At 43.9% G+C, this 25,251-nt stretch overlaps 2 protein-coding genes and 1 long non-coding RNA gene across 4 annotated transcripts in view; 2 read left to right on the top strand and 1 right to left on the bottom strand.

Moving 5' to 3' along the window:
* The window catches only part of LOC109895762 (multiple epidermal growth factor-like domains protein 9), a 34,302-nt gene extending 14,856 nt beyond the window's left edge, over positions 1-19,446 (top strand). Inside the window, exons 3-6 of one of the 2 annotated variants that reach the window (XM_020489721.2) lie at positions 4,589-4,728; positions 6,072-6,221; positions 16,918-17,187; positions 17,293-19,446. In XM_020489721.2, the coding sequence (XP_020345310.1) occupies positions 4,589-4,728; positions 6,072-6,221; positions 16,918-17,187; positions 17,293-17,804 (1,072 nt within the window). In that variant the 3' untranslated portion in view covers positions 17,805-19,446. The remainder of the gene's footprint in view (positions 1-4,588; positions 4,729-6,071; positions 6,222-16,917; positions 17,188-17,292) is intronic. The other variant, XM_031830232.1, reaches the window with a different exon arrangement.
* On the bottom strand, positions 14,062-15,378 carry LOC116374840 (uncharacterized). The gene is made up of 2 exons (XR_004210798.1): positions 14,952-15,378; positions 14,062-14,628 (listed from the first exon to the last, which is right to left on the bottom strand). It is a non-coding gene; the product is annotated as an uncharacterized LOC116374840 (long non-coding RNA).
* Positions 19,447-22,801: 3,355 nt separating the features above from the next.
* On the top strand, positions 22,802-24,488 carry LOC109895085 (tumor necrosis factor ligand superfamily member 6). Its single transcript, XM_020488730.2, has 4 exons — positions 22,802-23,195; positions 23,379-23,406; positions 23,510-23,560; positions 23,660-24,488. Exons 1-4 carry the CDS (start codon positions 22,992-22,994, stop codon positions 24,127-24,129), a joined length of 753 nt encoding a protein of 250 aa, XP_020344319.1. The 5' UTR covers positions 22,802-22,991; the 3' UTR covers positions 24,130-24,488.
* Positions 24,489-25,251: the final 763 nt, after the last annotated feature.

Genomic DNA, 25,251 nt, shown 5'->3' with positions numbered 1-25,251 from the left:
CACAAACCGGGAAATAGATCCTTGGCCACAGGGCCCATCAGTCAAAACAAAAGCTACCGAACTGTGAGCTTGTCTCAGAGCCTTCCGTTGATAATTTGTTTTCAGGCGTGATGATTAGTGATCATGACTTGACCTGTGCCTATTCGGCTGATAGTTCATGACAATATGCTCATACAGTATGTGTACATATACAGATGGCAGACTGCAGGAGGTGAACCTGGCCAGTCTCGTCTTGAGCCCTTTTCTAAATCACGATCTGCGTTAACAACCTCAACACATGAAGGTGATTTGACGCTAATCCTCAGCCTAACAGGATAGGTTTTGCACCCGTTCGTACTCCTGACGCCCTCCTGTAGTCTGCTTCATCTAGGGCCTCAATACTAAATAATAAGGAGTGCAGCATTGGAAACAGTGCCGACTGCACTTTCTGTCTCTCTGTGTAGGCTGGGGGGCTTGACGAACAGATACCGCTGCACAGAGACAGTCTGATAGAAATGGGACTAATCTCAAGCCTGTGGGAAAAACAAGCTGTTGCTAAGAGACAGTAGCATGACATAGTAGGAGGCTTCATGTTACTGTATCTTAGCAACTAAATTAATGATTGTATTCTGATATGATGTGGTACTGCTCTATAAACCACTACCATGATTTAGCTCCACAGTTATGTCAATATACTACCAAAAACAATTATGTTCTAGCTCAAATGACTTCCTTTCGCCATAAATGTTATATCAATAGTTTATTTGGGCCAATCCTTAGGGGCACTGTTTTTAAAGTTGCACATTTATTTTTCACCCTCGTCCTCTATGGAATGGAAACACAGTCTGTAATGAAATATTGATTTGGGGCAGTTATTTCCGCCTAGTCTCACTCTCTAATACAGTAGCCGAAACTAATTTGAATAATACTTTTTTATGTTTGCATATTTCTTGTCAGGAAGGAATTGAGGGATTGCGAGCCATTTTGTATGATTATGAAAACACGCCTTGTTGTAAATGTGTTTTAGCTGCTTTAATTTCTTTATTTTAGGATATTTAGTTGAAAAAGAACTCTCTTTTCAAGGATTCCGGCGCACACCTCTCCCTTTTCATGCAAGTTTGATTGGACATTACTGGGGCAATCAATGGGAACCCGGGGAGATCCCTCTAAATATCCTCCCTTCCCTTTGATGGGGTCATGTCATCATGAACCAGTTTAGCAGAGCACTGTGGGGGGAGCCGTAGTGCATTGATGTCCTTATCTCACACCTGAAATTAACTGTTACTGTTTTCTCCAGAGCGACATGTTAGCCTCTTGATCTAGTGGTGCATGCAGTTAGCTCCGGAGTGCAGGAAGTAGGTTGGTGCATTGGAATCCAAACGTCACAGGACTCTCCTGGTATATGTTACACCAGCACAGCTGGGTGCCTTCTCTGACGGGGAGGAAGAACGAAGAGGATAGTGCTGTGTAGTAAGAGCCCTAGTGACCAACCCAACACTCACATTAGCAGGTGGCAGCATCCCATGCTGTATTAGAGGCAAGGACTCAATGGGGAGGCTTTGTTGCTCTAATGGCTGGAGTGCAGTGCAGTGGCCATGTCTGCCAGCACATTGTGCCAGGCTTTACTCTGAGCTGAGTTACATAACTGGCCCGCCCAATGTATGATCCTGAGCCAGGGGTGCTCTGGAATGGATCATAACTCTTGGCCCTTGATGTTGTTAAACATTCTCTCTCTGAAGATCTGACAGTGTGCCCTGACTCTAAAACATGCTTAGTGTAGAACAGTGTGTGTCTTTCTTGACTGGCGACCATTCTCCCCCCGCATTGTGTGTATGAGAACACAGACTGCATTTCTGACTTCTGCTGTTTCCCTGTGGTTAAAGAGGATGCAGTCAGCACAGATATGTGCTCAGTCTATTGTGATTCCCCAGTCATGCGCAAGCAACTTATGGCCGGCATCGCCATGGCAGCAGCAGAACAGCCGAACAGCCTGGTTGCCATGTAATACTGACCTAGTTAATATGCGTCTGTAACACGGAACAGAGTGGCTGCGCTACGCAGCCTGAAGCCCAATGAAAACACACCAAAACAACCCCCTCCTCCACCTAGTGACACTATGTGGGTGGTAGTTTGAACGTTTCATTGTGGCTCAATAGATACCACCACAGATGGGGGCTTCTAGGGTGTCATCACAGGTTGGTTTTGGGTGGTGACAACAGTCGGGGAATTGGGCCACCAAGGATGAGATCAGTGCTGTCGTACAATACTGTTTACGTCTCGCTGAAAACACATTAAACTATGAGATTGTCTCACCATCTGCTCCCTTTGGCCAGAAAAGAAAAGCTTCTTACATCAGAGAGACTGAATCACTGACAGTGACACTGGGAACCTGCCTCCAAATTTCTTGTCTTTTTTTTTACCAAATAAGCTACCATTCTGGCAACTTTCCCAAAATCCACAGGTTTTCCAGAAATCATGGTTGGAGAATTCTGGATTTCGTGCTTATTCCTTCCTGATTCCAGGAGTCTTTCAAATGTGATTTCTGAAAAACCTGACAAAGTGACAGGAATTTTGCAACCATAGGAACAGAAAAGAGCTCTTACTTCTCTACTGTGTCACATTCCTATGGCTCCCTCTCCAAGTCTACTGCTACTGTAGCTTTCTCCTCTCCGCCTCCAATCCCATGGAGTCATATGATGGTGTATTTTTGTCCTTTGGGGGGGGTTCATGGTTTTTTGAATGTGTGTCTCTGTCTGTGTTCCTTCCGAGCTGCTTAAAGCCTTGTTCTTCCCATCAGGTTACACACAGTCCACTCAGCATTACCATCAACATAACATTTGCATCAATAGCAGTGTTTTAATTAGGCTTCATTTGAATAAGGCCCAAGCACTCATGGGAAGGCATTAAGGCAACTGCTCTGTCACTTCTTGGGCTTGGTTGTTATTGGCTTGTTGTAGTCCACAGATCTATTCGGTTGATCTTTTGGGTGAAAGGGAGTGATCAGGCGTGACTCATCGCGTTGTGTTATTCCTTTGAGACTCGGGGATCAGCACACAGGACGATTTGGAATCAGAGCGCGCGTGTGTAGCCTATAGTGTAGCCCCCCACCACAGTGTCTCATGTGCTGTATAATTCAATATATGCTTCAGCTTGAATGTTTCGCAGGCTGGCCACACAGCAGTATGTGGAATGTGCAGGTGAAATGCAATGGAGTATGTTGGCATTAGGACAGAACACATTAGCGAATGAAATAAGTGATGTTCAAAGCTCGACGGTGTGCTAAAGAGCTCAAGTTGAATTGGATTTATGTGGGCTCTAGCAAGACTGGATAATCAAATAGAAAGCACCCTCTAGTTCCAGCTGCCAGCAATCATACGCATCATCAGCAGCAGCAGCAGCACACTAACTCATTGTTTAGTTTTAGCCCGCCATTTTATTACCTCAGAGATTTACATAGACAAACAGTTGACAAACTGTGTTGATTCTTCCCTTTCATTTTGTAATCATTGATTACTTTCATCTCCTTCCAAAAGGCATTGTACTGTAATCAAAACTACAGTGAATTCTCTGTAAAAATTGTACTTTAAATCAAAACCGCAGGGAATTCTCTGTAATGAATGACTTGCCTGTTTTTTTTTAAATTATAGGCCAACCCTGCAGATCCTCACAGTACCATTCAGGGTTAGTTATGAGCTGCGTGTCAGTCCACGATGACCAGAGACAACTGGGTGTAAATGAGTTATTGCTCGAGACAGATCTTTCTTAAACCCCTTCTCTTCAGGCATAGCTGCTCTTTCTACCCAGCAAGAGAGAGGGCTACGCAGGAGGGGGTTTGTCCTTTTGTGTCTTGCTGAGAGCCCTTGAGAGGTGCTGAATGCTTGAAGAGGATCCCACAGGTACCCTGACCCATTCCCTCCTCAAGGTCACTGTCTAATAGAGTATATGAGGGGAAAGCCTGGCAGAAAGAGGCCCTGTGAGGCTGAGCATTATCATGGCTGGCCTGTAGGCTGTGGGATCCAGGCAGGCTCCCAGTCTCCAGCCTTGGACCAGATGTTCCTAGAGTGCTCCAGTCTGGTACAGACTCTACCATGCTGCCCTGCCCCCAGAACATGCCAACCACGTTAGTGGAATTAAGTAGACAGCTTTGAACTGTGGAGGATGGGGGGGCTGGGCTAACCTATGCCATTGAACCCATCTGGAGTAGCTGTGCTCTGTTCACCACGGAGGGAAGGATCTGGTTTTCATTTTCTTTTAAAGCAAAACTACAAGTTACACATTACAACCACAACAATCTCTTAATTGAATCAAAATGGCCAAGGCGTGTTATGGATAGCAGATGGATTGATGGGAGAAACCACTCAGGGGGAACCTACAGGATGTCGTGTGTGAAACCGTTAGAATAATCTGGACACAGAATGTCATGGCTAATGCAATCCTAAACAAATAGTGCAGTTTCCCTGTCAGACTGTAGAGAGCTCTCAACCCCACCATTACAGCAGTACAGTTAGGCTGTTACACAACATAAAGGCTGGACAGTCAAATAGAGAAGGATCAAAGTATGTGATGTGACCGTATGCTGGATGCTGACTGTGCTCTCCTGTTCTTTCAGCTCAGGAATGTGTGTGTGTAAGACGGGAGTGTACGGGCCCAAGTGTGACGAGTGCCACCCAGGCTTCTTCCGTTTCAGCAGCACTGGGTGCCAACCCTGTCAGTGCAACAGCCTTACTAACTACTGCCACCCGCAATCGGGTGAGTAATCCACTACACCACACCTTCTATCTACAAACCACAACAATCACCCTTTCAAATCAGATCAAAAAGTTTATTTGTCACGTGCGCTGAATACAACAGGTGTAGACCTTACAGTGAAATGCTTACTTACAGGCTCTACCCAATAGTGCAAAAAAGGTATTAGGTGAACAATAGGTAAGTAAAGAAATAAAAACAACAGTAAAAAGACAGGCTATATACAGTAGCGAGGCTATGAAAGTAGCAAGGCTACATACAGACACCGGTTAGTCAGGCTGACTGAGGTAGTATGTACATTTAGATATGGTTAAAGTGACTATGCATATATGATGAACAGAGAGTAGCAGTAGCGTAAAAGACGGGTTGGTGGGTGATGGGTGCGTACACAATGCAGATATCCCGGTTAGCCAATGTGCAGGAGCACTGGTTTGTCGGCCCAATTGAGGTAGTATGTACATGAATGTATAGTTAAAGTGACTATGCATATATGATAAACAGAGAGTAGTAGCAGAGTAAAAAGAGGGGTTGGGGGGGGCACACAATGCAAATAGTCTGGGTAGTCATTTGATTACCTGTTACACACTAATCCTGTGTGTGTCCGTGTCCCATCCTGTGTATCGTTGTGTGAGTGGACAGCTATTGAGAGGCTTGGAGAGGGTCAAGGTGGATGGGATTGTTGAACCCCTCTGTCTGCCATTGTGATGCAGAAGAATGATAAATGCTGTGGATGTACTTCCTTAGCTCAGGTCTGATGTCATGGACAATGACCCTCTGTCAGCCAGGGAGCGTTACATCAGAAACATGAGGGTATGCAAAACACATTAGACTGTCTCTTCCAGATTAACATGACAGTGACCTGTTCCATTTCAATCTGAATACTGGAAAATCAAGCTGATTTGTTCCTACTTCTATAGGGTCATTGTTTTTTAGATAAGAGTGATAGTTAGGTGTCCTCTATCGTGAGGTGTCCTCTATCGAGAAGGACAGAAAACAACAATAGTGTTTACTGTATTCCTTCATTTAGAGAACATATGCAATGCCACACTGTACAGAATCATTTCATATCCCATATAGAAGTATTGGTTCCTTTTCCACAAAAACCTCTCAACTCCATTACTATGTAACAGCCAACTAAACAGTCTGGGGCTCAAATCAGCAGGATGGTAGTATTTGCTGGATTCATGGTTTCTATACTATACAAACAAAACCACCAGCGTTCAGCTGTGGTCAATAAATACCATATGTCATAGTCCCAACATTGGAGAAACAGACCCGTTTTCAAAACATGTAAGCATAGGAAATGGATGTTAACTTTGAACCATAACTTCCCTCCTTTTCCACAGGCATCTGCCTGAACTGCCAGGCCAACACTCAAGGACCCAACAGTGAGGAATGCAAGCCTAGATTCTACTGCAGCTCTGGTGCTGCCACCACCGATGCCTGTGTCCCCTGCCCCTGTTCCAACACCACCTCCACTGGCACCTGTCACATTGGTGAGTATCCACTATCCCCTGCCTCAGTAGTGCTCTTCTTAGGTCACCATATTAGTGCCCTTGCCAGTCAATTCGTCAGGGTGTGGACTCTACAAGGTGTCGAAAGCATTCCAAAGGGATGCTGGTCCGTTGACTCAGGTTGGCTGGATGTTCTTTCTTGATACAAAATGGGAAACTGTTGAGCGTGAAAAACCCAGCAGCGTCGCAGTTGTCACAGTTCTGAACACACTCAAACCGGAGCGCCTGGCACATGCTACCATACCCCGTTCAAAGGCACTTCAATCTTTTGTCAGGCCCATTCATCCTCTGAATGGCACACACACAATTCATGTCTCCCGGCTTAAAAATCCTTCTTTAACCTGTCTCCTTCCTTTCATCTACACTGATTTGAGGTGGATTTAACAGGGATCATAGCTTTCACCTGGATTCACCTGATCAGTAAAATGTCATGGTAAAGAGGTGTTCCTACTGTTTTGTACACCCAGTGTAGAGTCCCTATTAATCTAATACCATCTCTGTAGGCCTAATAATAAAGATTTGTCGATCAACTTTCAAAATCTATTACCTTTTAATGTGGTATTAACATAACCAAGAGGCGAAAGAAACGCACACCAATTTAGGCGAGGTGCTGGCTAGCGGAGTAGAACACTCTAGGAGCTCAGATGCAATTTAATAACCAACGTTTCCACAGACAAGCTGTCTTCATCAGGGTATATTAACATAATCAGTCATGATGTTTTCATCGGATTGTCAATCACCTCAAAATGCTCCTGTAAGCCTGGCTACCTGCGCACGTTCGTCCGCTCTAAAATAATCCCCGCATCCGTAGGCTTCCGTGCAACTGTGCACACGCCATTTGGGGAATGGAAAAAGACATCTGTAACAAAACACCCAAAACATTTGCTGATTTTCATTCATTAGGCCTACACTTGTAACCTGAATCGACGCGTCCACTGTATTGATGTGACTCGGCCACTCATCTCTGCCTTCACAAAATGTCGATCCGTAGCGCATTTTGGAGAGCATTCCACACATTTTCAAGTCCATTCGTAAATTTTTAATGGGGGTGACATGTGGTAACGATAACTTTTAGGCTATTACACTATTATTTATCATGGCATCTTTGTTTTAATTATTGTGACAGGTTAATGTTCAACCAGTACAGCGTACCCCCCACTATTCTTAACTCTCCAACAGCGAAGCACCATCGACAGTCACTGCCAGGGATGAAGGCTTTGTCCCCATTACTATAACCCCATTCGCAAGCATACTGCTTGTCTTTCACAGATAATTGCAATTTACTTGTGATGGTTTGCCAAAGCGTCAATATCTGGACCCTCTGGTTGACGATGTTTAATCCCAAATTTCTTGTCCCTGCTGGTGTTGGTCTGTTAGGGCCTGACAGTTAGGCTTCTTGACAGTGGATGGGTCTCCTCACATCAGCAAAATCCCAAATGTCTCAGGTAGACACGTTCGCTATTAAGCATGTTTTAACCAAGCAAGCCAGTATAGGTCTGTATCCATACTAAACTGATACCTCAGCAGATGAGGCTTGAGCCTTGGAGCCACAGACATACGTAGAGTCCCTGTCTGTCTGTCTGTCTGGTCTGTCTGTCACTGTCCTCCCAACCTCTGATCTGACCAATCAGCCGCAGCCATGTGACTGCTTACGGCCTCCCATTGGGTCCCAGCAGCCTGGCAACAGCCATGTGGAGACAGGGAGTGGAAGGTGGACACGCCAGGCCAAGGTTGAGCTGAACATAGATCACACTGAACATCCTGGGCACAGCTGGGCCACTTCACAGCAAGCTAGTCAGGCAGTAGAACAGAGGGGGTGGGTGGCACCACAACACAGCTCCTTGAATTAGGGGCAGCAGGTAGCCTACTGGTTAGAGCGTTGGGCCAATAACTGAAAGGTTGCTAGATCGAATCCCTGAGCTGACAAGGTAAAACTCTGTCGTTCTGCCCCTGAACAAGGCAGTTAACCCGCTGTTCCTAGGCCGTCATTGTAAATAAGAATTTGTTCTTAACTGACTTGCCTAGTTAAATAAAAAATTAACCAGGCAGCAGTAGGGTGATAATGTTGTGTGTGAGGAATCAACAAAAGCCTCAGAGGTTGCCCTGGCAACAGTGACTAATCCACAATGCAGTACCGTGAGAGAGAGATTAAATGATCTGTGTGTAGCTTCTCTTTTCTCAAAGGTACATAAGGACTTGACTCATTCATCCTAAGGCTAATAAAACATTGACATATGTGTGTGTATGTGTGTGTGTGTGCGTGCATGAAAAGGAAGTGGCTGAGCTGGCTGTAGCAGTAGTGAGGGAGGATGGTACTGGGTAAATATCCAGGTCATGTTGTTGAGTCAGTATCTGTATGTGAAGGTCCTTTGCCTCTCCTGGTGATATAACACGTTTCCCTCTGACAATAGCGTTTCCACTGACAACGACCCAGGGTTAAACCCGACCAATCAGACTGCCTATAGATAAGAGGTGTTATCACTCCTAGACTTTATTGGTCTAGCTCTCATCTAGGATTTGAATTGTCGCTTTGGAAAGTGTGTCTGTTGTGGACACATGGGTCCATAAATCGGAAAGAGTTAGATATGGATGATATTAAGCAGACTTAAGCCAGCACACATTTAGGGTACCAATAAGTATGTGGCTATTTTCTATATTACCTTGCTTAGGAGGGGATCCACACTTACACTAATGACATGTAGAAAGCCTGATTATTGTACTCAATAATATTTGGTGTCAGACCTCCTGGTACTTAATGGATGTGCTTACAGCAGAAGGGGATATATAACAGTTAGTGAAGCCATTAGGAGAGAATGAAGGGCACTGTCTAGTAGCATCATATTACTAAGGACCAGAGGCTGGAGAACGCTGACCCTGGAGGAGACAGACGTCTCATGATAATGAGAAGTGATGAGGATGCTCTAACAAACACAAGGGATCAGTCTTTAGATACGATTAAAGTGAATTTGATTCCGGGCTGTAAAGACCTGTGTTTGTGGAACAGTGTTTGTTCCACACTTAAGCCATATCTTTCTCTGATTACATCGGTGGTCGTGTGTGGCTCAGAGCATGGTGCTTGCTACGACAAGTGTTGTGTGTTCAATTCCCACTGGAGCCACCCACACAAACTCTTTGGGTACACATTTCTGCTAAATGGCTTATTATTATCGTTGAATCTTTTCTCTGGAACTTTTGGGGTAGCTTTAAAATGTATCTGAGCAACAAAAACAATTGTATTATTAGCTAGGGAACTCTTATATAGTCGCCTAGGCTAGAGACACTGCCATAGGGCTTATGTTTTGCGTTGTGCAGTATTACAAATCAATCTGTGTTTGGCATTCTGGTGCCACCTAGGGTTGGTACATCAGCCAAGTCTCTTATACCAAACGCGGTCACGACACGCAGGTTAAAATATCAAAACAAACTCTGAACCAAAGACATTAATTTGGGGACAGGTTGCACTTGCTAGCTAATTTGTCCTATTTAGCTAGCTTGCTGTTAGCTAATTTGTCCTGGGATATAAACATTGAGTTGTTATTTTACCTGAAATGCACAAGGTCCTCTACTCTGACAATTAATCCACACATAAAACGGTCAACCGAATCGTTTCTAGTCATCTCTCCTCCTTCCAGGCTTTTTCATCTTTGAATTTATATGGTGATTGGCATCTAAACGTTTATAGTATTACCAAGACGACCGGCAAAACAGTTCATCTTTCAATCACCCACGTGGGTATAACCAATGAGGAGATGGCACGTGGGTACCTGCTTCTACAAACCAATGAGAAGATGGGAGAGGCAGGACTTGCAGCGCGATCTGCGTCAAAAATTGGAAAGACTTCTGTTTTACGCTTCGAACACATCGACTGCGTCATTGCACTTCGATACACCAGAAGTACATTCATTTCCAATGGAACGCTGCATTTGCCTTGCAGCATTGCGTTACAGAGGCAGTTGCAGTGAGATTTATCGAACGTATGCATCAAATTGTATGCGTAGACTTCACAGAAAGTAGCAAAATATGAATGTAGATTTTTTTTTTGCACACATATTCAGTAAAAATGTGGGATTACATAAAAACAGTTTGATTGCATAATTTCTTTACATTTTTTATGAATTTATTTGCCAAGTATATTATTTATTCGATGACATCCACAAATTAATTGTGAGAGCCTATAATATAATTTCCCTCCAATGGAGTTTTGGAGCGAAATGCAATAATACATAGTCGAGATAGCAGAGTAGGCTCTTTCAACAATGAGACCAACGTTGAGGAAGGTGGTCTTGATCGCGCTTTTGGGCCGGGACCAGCCCCGCCGAAAGCGCAGGTCTTTGTGGGTCCAGAGATGGTTAAATTCCCGAAAGCAGGCAGGGGAGTTCCACCGTCTAATTCAAGAGCTTTGACTGTTTGGAGAGGAATTCCGAAGTTACTTTCGTCTGGATGGAAGCCAGTTCGATCACCTGCTCCAGATGGTTGGAGCCAGGATCACCCGGATGAATAACAACTACCGGGAGTCCATCAGCCCAGTTGAACGCCTGACGATTTGTCTCCGGTAAGCTACATTCTAGTAAATTTTTAAAGCCTTTGATACCATAATTGATTGTTATTTGATACATTGTTTTTGTGCAACCTAGCTAGCTAAAGGGCTCTCTAGTTAATAGTCCCTATTTGACATCAGATGTACTTTTACAGAATGTTCATTGGGACTATAACTTTTCCCAAAGTTGGTTTATAATCATTTTTGAATTATGTTACCAAATGAAAAGAAAGGTGCCTTCTGCCCTGATGAAGGTAGGCTAGTCTTCTCCAGGACCCATTGTTGTTCAAGACAGTTACAGTCATTCACTACATTCTTATTGGACTCACATACACTCTTAGAGAAAAAGGTTCCAGAAGTGTCCTTCTGCTTTCCCCATAGCATAACCATTTTTGGTTCCAGGTATAATACTTAATACATGGAACCCAATAGGGTTCTACTTGGAACCAAAAGCGGTATTACCTGGAACCTAAAAGGGATCTCCTATGGGGACAGCCAGAGAACCCTTTTAAGTAGATAGTACCATTCTTTGTAAGAGTAGAGTTGGCCTGGACTACAGTTTATTGATATAGTCATAGACTGAATTGTACTGATTCAAGGCATTGTTAATGATGGTTGATGAGTATTACAATATAATTAGTAGAGCATAATAAACAGTAATGAGGTAGCTATCTGAGTAGATATAATATGTGGGTGGAATTCAAGTTATACACAATATTGATCATTATTTTGAATTATATTTTAGATTCTTGGCGACAGGGGACTCCTACAGGACCATAGGATTCATCTTCCAAGTTGGACGGTCCACGGTGGCAGGCATTGTCCCCTCTGTGGCCCAAGCCATTTGGGACTGTCTGGTTGGTGAAAACATGCCTGTCCCCAAGGAGGAAGACTGGAGGGTCATCGCTGCTGAGTTCCTGGAGAGGAATTTCCCCAACTGTCTTGGCTCCATTGAAGGGAAACATGTAGTAATCCAGGCTCCACCGTGCTCAGGTTCACAGTTCTACAACTACAAGGGTACATATTCAGTTGTACTCTTGGCTGTAGTAGATGCCATCTACTGTTTCCGTGTTGTCGATGTTGGTGCTTACGGCAAGGGAAGTGATGGCGTGACCCTCCGAGACTCTGCCTCTGGCCAGGCACTTCAGGATGGCACCCTGGATATTCCACAACCTGCATCACTCCCTGGGGCTGAAGACCTGGGACGTGTTCCCCACGTCTTCGTCGGCGATGAGGCCTTCCCTTTAAGACTCATGAGGCCCTACGCTGGACGCCTGCTGCCATTGCCAAAGCCTGTAAGGATCTTTAACAAACCACTGTCCAGGGCAAGGTTAGTTGTTGAATGCACCTTTGGGATTCTGGCAGCCCGATGGAGAATGTATCAGAGAGTACTTGGTCTCAGCCCCTCAAATGTCGATGCCTGCGTGAAGGCTACATGTGTTCTCTATAACTACCCGCGGAGGTCATTCCAGGAGCCGCTCCGGATGGAGATGGGCACGCCAAATGGTCACCTTCCTGATGTCACCAGGGCAGGTGCCAACAACGCCCCCAGACAGGCACTCCAGGTGAGGGAGAAGCTGACCACCTACTTCTCATCGCCAGCAGGTGAAGTCCCATGGCAATATGCTGTGGAGTGAAACGGCTCTTTTATTAAGAGCCCCGTAAAATAAAGGTTATTTTAAGAACCATCCACCGTTGTCCATAAAATAGCATTTTTCCCCCAGATTACTTTATGTATCATTGTCTCTCTTCATTTGGAAGTTATATTTAAGTGAAATTTGGGAGTAAAGACCACACCTTAACCCCTTCCCTCTCCCATTAACGTCAGTATTATACACACCTGGCATGGTACATCAGGTGAGCGGGAGCACTAATTAAGGTTATACAACATACAGTTTGTTATCATACTAAGGGAAAGGGTAACCTAGGGTCCATACAAATAGTACAGTTTACCACCATGTTCACTGGCCTGACAAAATGCAGGTGGGAAAAAAACTAATTAGGAAGAGAATGTGTTTTTACTTTCATCTTGTCTTAGATCAGCAAATCAGAAATAAGCAGATTAAGTCTAAATTAGATATTCATAAACAACTGAAACAACTGACTATGAAAACATAATTTAATAAGTATTCAAGTACAGGAAAGAACATGACAGGTATGTGTGTTGTAAAAATGTTTAAAAAAATAAAACTATTGAAAGAGGTGTGTGCGCGTGCATGTAAAAAAAATATATATATATATTTAAATGAATGTGTAGCCTGTAATCTGTAGAAAGGAGAAAGAGCATGTATTTTTGGCACAACTGCAGACAGATACAGGGACTACTCATAAAGCCTAGACGTAGTAGGGGAACTTCAGACATGGCCATAAAGAGAGAGAGGGCAGGGTACTGGAGATCTGAGGTGTGTTTGTGTGTCTGGAATAATATGTAGCCATAAAACAGCTAAACAAACAAAATGGCCCCTGGACGTCACGGACCAGTCGATGGAACATAACTTCACTAAAAGTTTCAACACCCTGGTTTTCAAGTGGTTTTAAATGAAATAAATATATTGACCTTTAGTCTCATAAGAGACCAAGAGCATCTGTGAAAACTCCGTATGAGTTTCAATTTAGAAATCTATGTAACACTAATAATGAATGCTATCCTAAGACTTTATAAACAAATGACTTTACGAATTGACTGAATTGAAACAGAACTGACGTGTGTGAAAAGAAAGGTACAATGAGGGAGGTCAAAACAACAACCAGACAACTCCTCTTCCTGTCCTTCCTGTGAGCTGGTTGGCCAAATTGACTCCATTTCTGAAAGGGAAGAGAAAAACAACACATACAAGCCTAACATAATATGACACCATAAAGGTGAGATTTATGTTAACTAAATACTGCTTGTATAGTGTAGTTAGTGGCATAAATATAGGAACAGTGTGGTAAAGTTGGTAATACCTGCTGTTTACTAATGGAATTTGTATTTCAGATCAAAAGATGAATATGACAGGCAGATATTTTGACAGCAAACTGTTTTAGGATATTTTCTAACCCAGAAACAACAGCTATAAATTTGCCTCATATTAATACTTTGATCTGAAATACCAATTAACCTACATGACTATACTGTAAAAATGACCTGCTTTACTTCACTGTCGCACACTTATGACACAACATGTGATGTGGAGAAGAAAAAAACGTACCATTGAACTCGGCTTCGAAAAGCAGCTGATACATTTTAACCTTGACTGCTGCTTTTCTTTGCTGAGGCAGCCTCTTCAGTGTTGGTACCAGGCTCGTGGCAAAGAGGGTCTCTTCATCCTCCTACCTGTGAGCATCAGGTTGGGCTGCATCCCTCTCGACGGCTTGGAGGAGCCTCTGCTGAAATGAGTTGAGTGGACCTGGGGGCTGGTACCACCGATGACGCCTGGTGTGACGTTGTTCCTCTTCGTTTCTCTCTCTGTTTCTCTCCACGGCCACATCCTGTTCAACGAGGTCCTCAGTGGTCACTTCCGTGAGGTTCATAATAATCTCAGGTGGTCCTAGATCCAGAGGTGCTTCCTCCATTTCATCATCTTCCATGGCTGCACCGGTGGTGGTCATACTCGTGGATGATGTTGTAGATGGTCTCACTCCTCCGGTGGAGGTGATGGTCGCATTTGTAGGTGACGTTGAGGGTCTTGATGTAAAATTTGCCACTCGTTGCCCGAGGCACAATAAATGGATCCAGAAAAGAAAGAATGTGGCAGAAGCGCCAAGGCTGCTGACCTGAAGCTGCTGACCCAGACCTCTTCTCTTTCTCTGCCCTTCTCTCTCTCTGATACCTGTCCCTGAGTCCTCTCCACTTCCTCCTACAGTCTTCTTCTACATAGACATGAACATGATAAGCCAAACCATTACCTACCATAACTATAGTTATTAGATAGCTATCATGGGCATGTCACCTACTGTATACATAGACACATACACACACGCTTATCTGAACCAATTATCAGGGGTACAGTAGTATCTACCATTTCTATTACTATTTATCTAGCATACACACTCACACTCTTTCAAACATGATTATTTGGTAAAGTTATCAGGGGTAGTAACTAGCATAATTTATTTGACTATTTCTTTCACACACCTCAATGTTAGCTAACACTAACTAGCCACATCTAGCACAAGCTCACTACTAAACTGACCTGGCAATCCTACTATCGTGGACACTTGTCTCAAAGCAGCACTTTTTGTGTTTGTCACTGTAGCTGTCAGCAGTTGTGTCAAAAAGACACCGTTTTGAGGATACTGCGAAAATGATTATCTCCTCCATGTGTCCAACAGCATGCGACCATTTGCAAAAGTATAGTTGCCTAGCTGCGCAAAATGTTATGCAGCAGTGACGCAAAACACAGTCGGTGTGTTCGAAGCGTTAGCCCTTAGCAACGCAGACGCTCGTGGGCACTCGCGAGCAGTGTGGGTGCAATAATTGAATAACATGGATTCAAAATTTATTTTACAACGCTCGCGCACGCGACGTGTCAGGTTTGGTCAGCATGTTAGGTTGGAGTCATTAAAACGTATTTTTCAACCACTCGACAAATGTCTTGTTAACAAACTATAGTTTTGGCAAGTCGGTTAGGACATCTACTTTGTGCATGACACAAGTCATTTTTCCAACAATTGTTTACAGACAGATTATTTCACTTATAATTCACTGTATCACAATTCCAGTGGGTCAGAAGATTACATACACTAAATTGACCGTGCCTTTAAACAGCTTGGAAAATTCCAGAAAATGGCGTCATGGCTTTAGAAGCTTCTGATAGGCCAATTGACATAATTTGAGTCAATTGGAGGTGTACCTGTGGATGTATTTCAAGACCTACCTTCAAACTCAGTGCCTAACATTATGGGAAAATCAAAAGAAATCAGCCAAGACCGCAGAAAAAAAAACATTGTAGACCTCCACAAGTCTGGTTCATCCTTGGGAGCAATTTCCAAGCGCCTGAAGGTACCACGTTCATCTGTACAAACAATAGTACGCAAGTATAAACACCATGGCCATACCGATCAGGAAGGAGACGCATACCGTCTCCTAGAGGTGAACGTACTTTGGTGCGAAAAGTGCAAATCAATCGCAGAACAACAGCAAAGGACCTTGTGAAGATGCTGGAGGAAACAGGTACAAAAGTATCTATATCCACAGTAAAACAAGTCCTATTTCGACAACCTGAAAGGCCGCTTAGCAAGGAAGAAGCCACTGCTCCAAAACCGCCATAAAAAAGCCAGACTACGGTTTGCAACTGCACATGGGACAAAGATTGTACTTTTTGGAGAAATGTCCTCTGGTCTGATGAAACAAAAATAGAACTGTTTGGCCATAATGACCATCATTATGTTAGGAGGAAAAAGGGGGAGGCTTGCAAGCCGAAGAACAACATCCCAACCGTGAAGCACAGGGGTGGCAGCATCATGTTGTGGGGGTGCTTTGCTGCAGGAGGGACTGGTGCACTATACAAAATAGATGGCATCATGAGGGAGAAAAATTGTGGATATATTGAAGCAACATATCAAGACATCAGTCAGGAAGTTAAAGCTTGGTCGCAAATGTGTCTTCCAAATGGACAATGACCCCAAGCATACTTCCAAAGTTGTGGCAAAATGACTTAAGGACAACAAAGTCAAGGTATTGGAGTGGCCATCACAAAGCCCTGACCTCAATCCTATAGAAAATGTGTAGGCAGAACTGAAAAAGCGTGTGTGAGCAAGGTGGCCTACAAACCTGACTCACTTACACCAGCTCTGTCAGGAAATATGGGTCAGAATTCACCCAACTTATTGTGGGAAGCTTGTGGAAGGCTACCCGAAACGTTTGACACAAGATAAACAATTTAAAGGCAATGCTACCAAATACTAGTTGAGTGTATGTAAACTTCTGACCCACTGGGAATGTGATGAAAGAAATAAAAGCTGAAATATATCACTCTACTATTATTCTGACATTTCACATTCTTAAAATAAAGTGGTGATCCTAACTCACCTAAGACAGTGAATTTTTACTAGGATTAAATGTCAGGAATTGTAAAAAACTGAGTTTAAATGTATTTGGCTAAGGTGTATGTAAACTTCTGACTTCAACTGTATTTGTGTGTTTTTTTGTTTCCCTAGACTCTGATGGGTTCCCAGTGTGTGACCAGTGCCTGTCTGAATACAGTGGTCAGCAGTGTAACCGGTGCAAGGCTGGATTCTACAGTGCCAACAGTGGGTGTGTCCCCTGCGACTGCAGTGGTAACGCAGACCCGACACGCCCGGCCCAGCTCTGCCAACCTGATACTGGCCACTGCCTGAGCTGCACCAACAACACCACGGGACCTCAATGCCAGCTCTGTGCCGCCGGCTTCACAGGGGACGCCCGCGCCAACAACTGCACCCGCCCAGGTAAGGGTCATCCAATAATTTGGTGCAGAGGAGTATTAGTATATTGCGTGTGCCATGAGTAGCTGAATGCATGCCCATTCACATTGTAAATCATTTGTTTTTTAGCAGCACGGATAATTCCTACGCCAGAGCCCACGACAACGACCGAGGCCTCTAAAACCCCCACCCCTGCTCCAACCCCCAGGAGCAAGGGCCTGACCTCCACGGTGCCCACCGGTGCTCCCCCCTCCACCACTAACTCCAGCACCCTACTGAGTGTAGCCACCACCCAGGCGCTGCTCACCAGCCTGGGCAGCCCCTCAGACAACACCACAGCCGCCCTCACAGAGGTCTCCTGGACCCAGTTCAACGTCATCGTCCTGGCCGTCATCATCCTGGTGGTGGTGGTGCTGCTGGGCTTCGTGGGAGGGGTGTACACCTACCGAGAGTACCAGAATCGCAAGCTCAATGCTCCCTTCTGGACCATCGAGCTGAAGGAGGACAACATCAGCTGCAGTAGTTACCATGACAGCATTCCCAATGCTGACGTATCGGGCTTGCTGGAGGACGAGGCCAACGAGGTGGCGCCCAACGGCCAGCTGGCTCTCACCACCCAGGGCAACTGCTACAAGGCCTAGCCCACAGGGCAGACAGACAGACTGCACACTGCTAACAGACTGGACACACACACAGAGGCTTCCGGCCTGGCTGCCTGCCTCACAGGACAGAGACATGAAATGGATAAAGACTTTCAAAGCTGCTGGACACCAAACCCAAAGCTCCATGTGTAACTCGACTCCCTCTATCCAGCTCCTCTCTCCCTCTGTGGAACAGAAGGAGATTCTGCATAAGGCCATTGGCACCAACAGACTGAGAGACAAAGGAAAAAGGGATGGTGTGTTTCTCTGTTGCTTTTGTCCTGGCAAAAGATTACAAGATTTTGGGCTCCGTTACAGATTGAAGTGATTCACGTAAAATAAGAAGTCAATGAAGGGTCCAAAGAGTAGACTGTTTTACTTCAGTTGTGCCTGCAGAGGGCACTGTTAAGGATGTGGATGGTTGTGGTAATGGGGTGTTTGCCCATGCAAGAGTATTGGACCGTGTCTCTGTTGTATGGACACTGTTTCTTATGCAGTTCAATGGCCATCAGACCACTCATCAGGAGACCGAGCATTTCAGAACCTTTTAAAACAGACTAACAGTTTAAGTTACAACTTGAACGGAGATCTGGTCCAGACAATGATTGTTATTTTAATGAATTGTATTTATTGTTTCCAGTTTTGTTCTTGGGATAAATGTTCCACGTGTAAGATGTTTTTCATGGTGTTTAAAACTGTGTGATATATTGAATGCAAATTGAAAAGTGCAACATTTTGTTCATATGTATGTATTTTTTTGTGAGCTATTGGGAAGTGACGGCTGCTGGCTTAAATGACCTTGTCTTTTGTTTTCGGCTGTATCCTGTATGAACAATTGCCAGGTCCTTACCTTGAGTATTAACAAGGAGTGTTTTAGATGAGGAAACAAACATACCTTGTATCCTCTCTCTACTCAGCACTGTGCAGGGCAGTAGGTCCCATTGCTTGTTATGATCATCACATTGACTTTGTTTTACTGATAGAGTGCTGATCTGCTGGTTTGAGAAAGGCCTACCTCTACGGAAGGTGTTGAACACATTCTTGCTCAAAAAGTAGCTCTAGTCCATTTCAGCTGGTTTCATTAAGTCATCCAAATCTAGGACAAAATGATTCTAGCCTTAATTTCCTATATAGTCTTATATCTGTACAAAATAGACAGATCTTGGTCATGTGTTGCTGGCAGCAACACTTAATTCTGCTCGTGCTTTTATGTTGTTTATAAACTACAATGATATCTAGGATTTGTTTCTGTAAAAATGAATTAATGGGTTATTAAGTTATTAAGGGAACTGACTCCTCAGGTACTGCCTCTTTCCCCAGTGTGATCACTGTAAATAAGAGTAGGACATTGTACAGATGAATGTGAATAGGATCATTATTATTGTACAGGTAGAGTGCAGTGTACACTCAGAACAGTCGGTACGGTTACACTTAAAGGCTCCGATATGGTCTGGGCACAGTCCACACAGGAAATTAATTATAAATAGACCTACCCTCTGTATTGTCTTGCAGGATACATGTCATCATCCATCCCTAACTACTGATTTCAATTAAATTATTCATGGTAAATTGTGTAAATACCACAAACTGAAAATTTCACATACAATGCTAAATAAAATTGGGTTTCTTGGTTAGTCTGTAACTGTGTTTAGCTCCTTTTATATTTGCATGTTTACCCAACCTGGAGTTTTAGTTTGTTATCCTTTCACAGCAGCTGTATTTCTGTGTTTGAGTCATTTCAGTGCTAATGAAGTGTATTTTTATTTTATTTAACGAGGCAAGTCAGTTAAGAACAAATTCTTATTTACAATGATGGCCTACCTCAGCCAAACCCGGACGACGCTGGGCCAATCGTGCACCACCCTATGGGACTCCCAATCACGATACAGCCTGGATTTGAACCAGGGTGTTTGTAGTGACACCTCAAGCACTGAGATGCAGTGCCTTAGACTGCTGCGCCACTCACGAGCCTAAGTTCAACAGAGAAGACTGCTCTGAATGTTTTCTTATTAAAGCTAGAATCCATAGTTTCAACATCAACTTTTGGACTTATAAATGAATTATATATATATCCATTGATGCTTGAAGAAGATTATAAATCTCTCATCACCTTAGTTCAGCTGTTGTACATCATCAGAACCCAAAATATAAGCTTGATTTACTCCAATGTTTGTAAACGATGTAAATGTAAACAAACACTGTGTAGCCTCAACATGGTTAAAACTATACATTTGATACACTATATCTTCAAAAGTATGCACACACCCATTCAAATGAGTGGATTCTGCTATTTCAGCCACACCCATTGCTGACAGGTGTATAAGCAACGTCAACACAAGAACTGTTCGTCGGAAGCTTCATGAAATGGGTTTCCACGGTAAGCAGCCGCACACAAGCCTAAGATCACCAGATGCAATGCCAAGCGTCGGCTGGAGTGGTGTAAAGCTCACCATCATTGGACTCCGGAGCAGTGGAAATGTGTTCTCTGGAGTGATGAATCACACTCCCCCATCTGGTAGTCTGACGGACAAATCTGGGTTTGGCAGACACAAGAAGAATAATAATGGTCTGGGGCAGTTTTTCATGGTTCGGGCTAGGCCCCTTAGTTCCAGTGAAGGGAAATCTTAATGTTACAGCACATACAATGACATTCTAGACCATTCTGTGCTTCCAACTTTGTGGCAACAGTTTGGGGAAGGCCTTTTTTTCTTTTTCAGCATGACAATGGCCCTGTGCACAAATTGAGGTCCATACAGAAATGGTTTGTCGAGATCGGTGTGGAAGAAATTGACTTGCCTGCACAGAGTCCTGACCTCAACCCCTTCGAAAACCTTTGGGATGAATTGGAACGCCAACTACAAGCTAGGCCTAATTGCCCAACACCAGTGCCCAACCTCACTAATGCTCTTGTGGCTGAATAGAAGTAAGTCCCCGCAGCAATGTTCCAACATCTAGTGGAAAGCCTTCCCAGAAGAGTGGAGGCTGTTTATAGCAGCAAAGGGGGAACCAACTCCATATAAATGCCCACGATTATGGAATGAGATGTTCGACGAGCAGGTGTCCACATACTTTTGGTAATTTAGTGGATAGTGGATAGTCAGTCCTTGCATCCATAGCCTGATCTATGAATTTGAGTGTGGCAAAATTTCTCCAGCCCCATCCCTTTTTTTTGCAAAACAGGTGGTGGGGAGTTCTTCGTTATTGTTTAGATTAAGAATTCTAGCTTTAAGTTGCATAACTTAATTCATTTTGGTGTCCTTTTTGTGGGCATAAGTGGCAACACAGCAAAATGTTTTCATGTGTACTTGGCCCGGTACTGTGTAGCAGTAGCTCGACCTCAGCTGGTGCACCGTCAGTGGGAGCTACCAGCCCGGGCAGCAGCCGGCTAGGAGAGGACCATGCAGCTAGACCCCCATGTATTGAGTGTTTCCAAGCAGATGGTCAGGGTCATCATCCATGTGGCAGACAGGGTGAATATCCCCTTGGAGGTTTTGGATGAGCAGGACTTTCAGAGAAAACAAAGAAACTCACCTAGTGTTGGCAGTTGTGTGGGGCTGACTGGAGGTTGGCCAGAATCTGCCTAGGCCTACTACTATGGGACTGCCTGGCCCTTCACAATGGGGTTGTGTTTCAGGTATGGAAGGAGATTACGTGTGATGCGTAGGCCTAGCAGTTCCTTGTACCCAGTTCCCTTCAAGCCCATGTCCTTTGAGCTGTTTGTGAGGCAGTGGGGGAGGGTCACTCCCAGAAGACCGAGACCCTCCAACACCTGAGAGAAGTTATATTGGGTTTGCTGTCGTCCCATCTACACTCAATGGCTGTGTGTTGAAGGTGAAAATCAAGCAGAGGAGAGTGACTGGCAATCGTGGTCAAGGCCGCTGCGGTGATACTACTGTTTTCTTGGAAAATTATGGCTTATACGGTTCTGGCATCTGGATGGACCTGTATTCCTCTAGCCACAACTGTAGAAACCATTAGTATCATTACACCGGTCGTTCCAGCCTGGCCAGGTGGTCTAGATTGACGGCTCATTAGAATATTTGGAGGCGTGGTTTGCACACAGTTAATTTTTTACAACCGCGAGAGTGTCAGCCAGTGTATAGGGAACATTCCTCTGCCCCAGGCATTGCTGATGCATGCCAGAGCTTACAACATCTAGATAGATATTTTAATTTATCGCTAATCACATCATATGTTATAGCAATCTGGTGCCCAACGGCACACACAATGGTTGATGCGTGCAAGGTCTGAACAGGGGAACGTGACCTATGTGTTCTGTTCAGTGGAGGCTAGTGATGGGAGGGCGACTCATAATAATGAATGGAGTCAATGGAATGGTATAAAACACATGGAAACCAGGTGTTTTTTGAGTCTGAGACCCTTCCATTCATTCCGTTCCAGCCATTACTATGAGCCCATCCTCCCCGTTTTAAGGGGCACCAGCCACCATTGGTGTTGTGACAATGAAGACTGAGCATGTCTACTGCCAGTTATGGTCAATAAAGAGCAGTAACTTAAACAAAAAACAAACCATGAAAAGACACTTTTAATTTTGTCTATTTTTTGCTTTGATTGGATGACTTATCCCTTTACAAAATATATTGCTGTTTTAAAACTGCAGTAAAAAGTGTTGTAACTGCAGTGCACTGTGGTATTTTGCAGTGTAATGCAGTTCAGTTATACTGTACTGTAAGTACAGTTTTACTACAAAATTACTGCAGTACATTTTGAGGGTTATTTTGGAGGCAATATTTCCAGCATAGTGTACTGCAGTTATACTGCACTCTGACTGCATTCTTTTTTCGTACGGATTTATTTAATGATCTATTATTTATTGAACATTTCGAAAGATTATATTTTAAACTTGATTGAAATTTGAATCCTGTAACAATTTGAGAAAAAATACAATTACCTTAAATCCATTGCTGTTGAGTCACGATATTTACAACAATATTTTGGTTTGTGGTATGGCTAGGTTCCTATTCAGTCCTATCAAGTTCAATGTCTAAACAGGAAGTTAAGTGCTACATGAAAAATTGGCCACTGCAGGCCCTACACTGAAACTCACAGATTGAGACAACACGTTTACACGATACCCTGACTGTAGGTGGAACGTGGGCGACAAGATTTATAAACGTCGGACTTGAACGGCAAAATCCATTGAGTCGTACTCACTCCCTGCTGATCATGACAGCCGCTGCCAATGAAGAGGTTCGCTGTGAGATCCGGTGTCATCGTGCGAAGAGTGACAGGATTCTTTATTCCCGGGTGAGCCGCAGAGATAAAGTGCTGTCAGTGTGCCTCACTCGGTTCGCTGCGTTTGTCTCTATACTTCTGTCGTGTGCTGCACTCCTGCTACACGCATTTCAACATAAAGCAGCGGACAACCAGGTAAGCTTATTTTTGTGTGTGTGGTAAGAATCGAAACTGTTAGGCCCAGTAGCCTAAAGTAAATGTATATAATTATTAGAGAGATCAGAAAACGCTTGTCATTCTAATTGTAGAGAGCTGTGGTGTATCTTGCAGACTATTATACACAGTAAATCTGAATGGATCTTGTGTTTTTATTTGTAGCTCACTTCAGCGGGAAGCTATTCTATAGGTAAATCCTGATTATTATTATTATTATGGTTGTCATGATATTATTATAATCATCGTCATCATCATCCTCATCCTCACACTGTCTATTTTATCCCTCCATATAGGCAGTATACAGCAGCAGCAAGTTAGAACCAATCCAAGTGCTCATCTGACAGGTACAATTATGATACCCACACTATTCATGATATTACTGCTTGAAAGAGCCATCAATAAGACTAAGCTTAAAGGTAATGTCCTTCTTGTCACTCTTCCAGCTCCAGCCTCATTTAATCATTCGAAGAGGGAATACCTTGAATGGGAGGACAAACTTGGACTTGCGCACCTCAGCGACTTTGAGTATGATGACGGCGACCTCATCGTGCCGAAAGATGGCGTGTACGAGGTTTACCTGCAGATCACCTTCCGAAGACCTAGTCACTTTGTGTGTAGCAAAGAGGGCCCTGTTTTCATCCTCTCCCAGAGGGTGATCCTGTTTGCAATGAACTACCAGAATGACAGAGAACTCCTAACAGCATCTGACACAGTGTACTGCAGTCAGCCCCCTGGCTCAGAGGGCTGCATGGAGGAGGACTCAGTGGTTCCTTACTGGGAAAAGTCTCCACGCACATCCGGAGTGTTCAAACTAAAAGCTGGGGACAGGCTTAGAGTGAGTAACGAGGACAGGTACCATGAGTTGATGCTCCTTCAAGAAGACAAGACATTTTTTGGGGCACATCTCATTTGAGGTACAGGAATAATAATGGACTTTAGGACTGTATATATGTCTGCTTTAGGTTTCTATATTTTATTGAATAAGTCGTGACTTGTGTCAACTGCTACATAATGAGAGCAGGGCTTTGTTGAAATGATTGGAACCACTATCACTTATCAGACAATTGTCATATCTGTTCACTATATACTTTATTTATTTCTGGAGAGTTTTGATTTGAGAATGATTTGAGAATGTGCGTGAAAGAGCACTTGAAGTACAACATTGCAATGTTATTATGATCTCAAGCGTGGCCATAAATAACTTCTTATTCAGTAAAACGGTGATGTTGCTATAGGGTTATCCCAATTCTGATCTTTATCCGCAAATTGGTCTTTTGACCAATCAGCTCTTTTGACAATAATTTGGCACAAGATCAGAATTGGGCTGTCTGTGTAAATGCAGCCTATGACAGGTACAAGCTGGGAAATGTATGCCGAGTCAGCGGATTGCATTAGTGGGGAGGACACGAGGGTGGTCACATGTGTTTGCAGGGCAGAGGTCCAGAGTTCCAGTCTCGGTGTGGTCTGATGGTTAAGGAAGAAGTACAGTTAAGCAAGCACGGTGACGTCCGTCACACAGACAAATAGGGAACTTTAGATGAGATTGATGATCTTACCCAAATGCGGTGTGTGGTATTCAACTTCATTTCTGTCATTTCCAACCCTGGGCCGTTGAAAGTGTTTGTGGGGTGACAGTTCCTACGTAGTAAGCGAAGCGGACTAGTTACTAGAGGGCTGCTGGTTGAAACCCCCAGGGCTGATGAGGAATGTCTGAGTTGTGCCCTTGAGCAACACATTTAATCTCAACTGCTCCATGAGTGCCTCTCTACGGCTGACCCTGTGGTGTTCCCAGCCTGTCCCGTGGGGTTGGGTACTGTGTCAGCTACACGTATCCTTAAAGCTCATTCAGTTTTCTACGGTATAAAACCAAGTAAAAGTGACATTTGAGGTGTGTTTCCAGCAGATAAACAACAGTATGGGCGTACACTGTGTTTACCACCTCAACCTAACCTTACTTAAGAATGCATGGCATGCACGCTATTGCACCATTGTGTGACAGACAACACCCATTGTTGTAAATGTTGATACAATGATG

This window comes from Oncorhynchus kisutch, linkage group LG8 (genome assembly GCF_002021735.2).
Source record: "Oncorhynchus kisutch isolate 150728-3 linkage group LG8, Okis_V2, whole genome shotgun sequence".
NCBI lineage: Eukaryota > Metazoa > Chordata > Actinopteri > Salmoniformes > Salmonidae > Oncorhynchus > Oncorhynchus kisutch.
Note: the sequence above shows the minus strand (reverse complement) of the source record. Positions and strands in the feature narration are given on the sequence as shown.

Bases quoted from the DNA above. Each gene is read 5' to 3' on its own strand.
- LOC109895085 (XM_020488730.2), top strand. From the start codon at position 22,992: ATGACAGCCGCTGCCAATGAAGAGGTTCGCTGTGAGATCCGGTGTCAT. The intron at 23,407-23,509 runs GTAAATCCTGAT...CCCTCCATATAG, and splicing joins AGCGGGAAGCTATTCTATAG to GCAGTATACAGCAGCAGCAA. The intron at 23,561-23,659 runs GTACAATTATGA...TCACTCTTCCAG, and splicing joins TCCAAGTGCTCATCTGACAG to CTCCAGCCTCATTTAATCAT.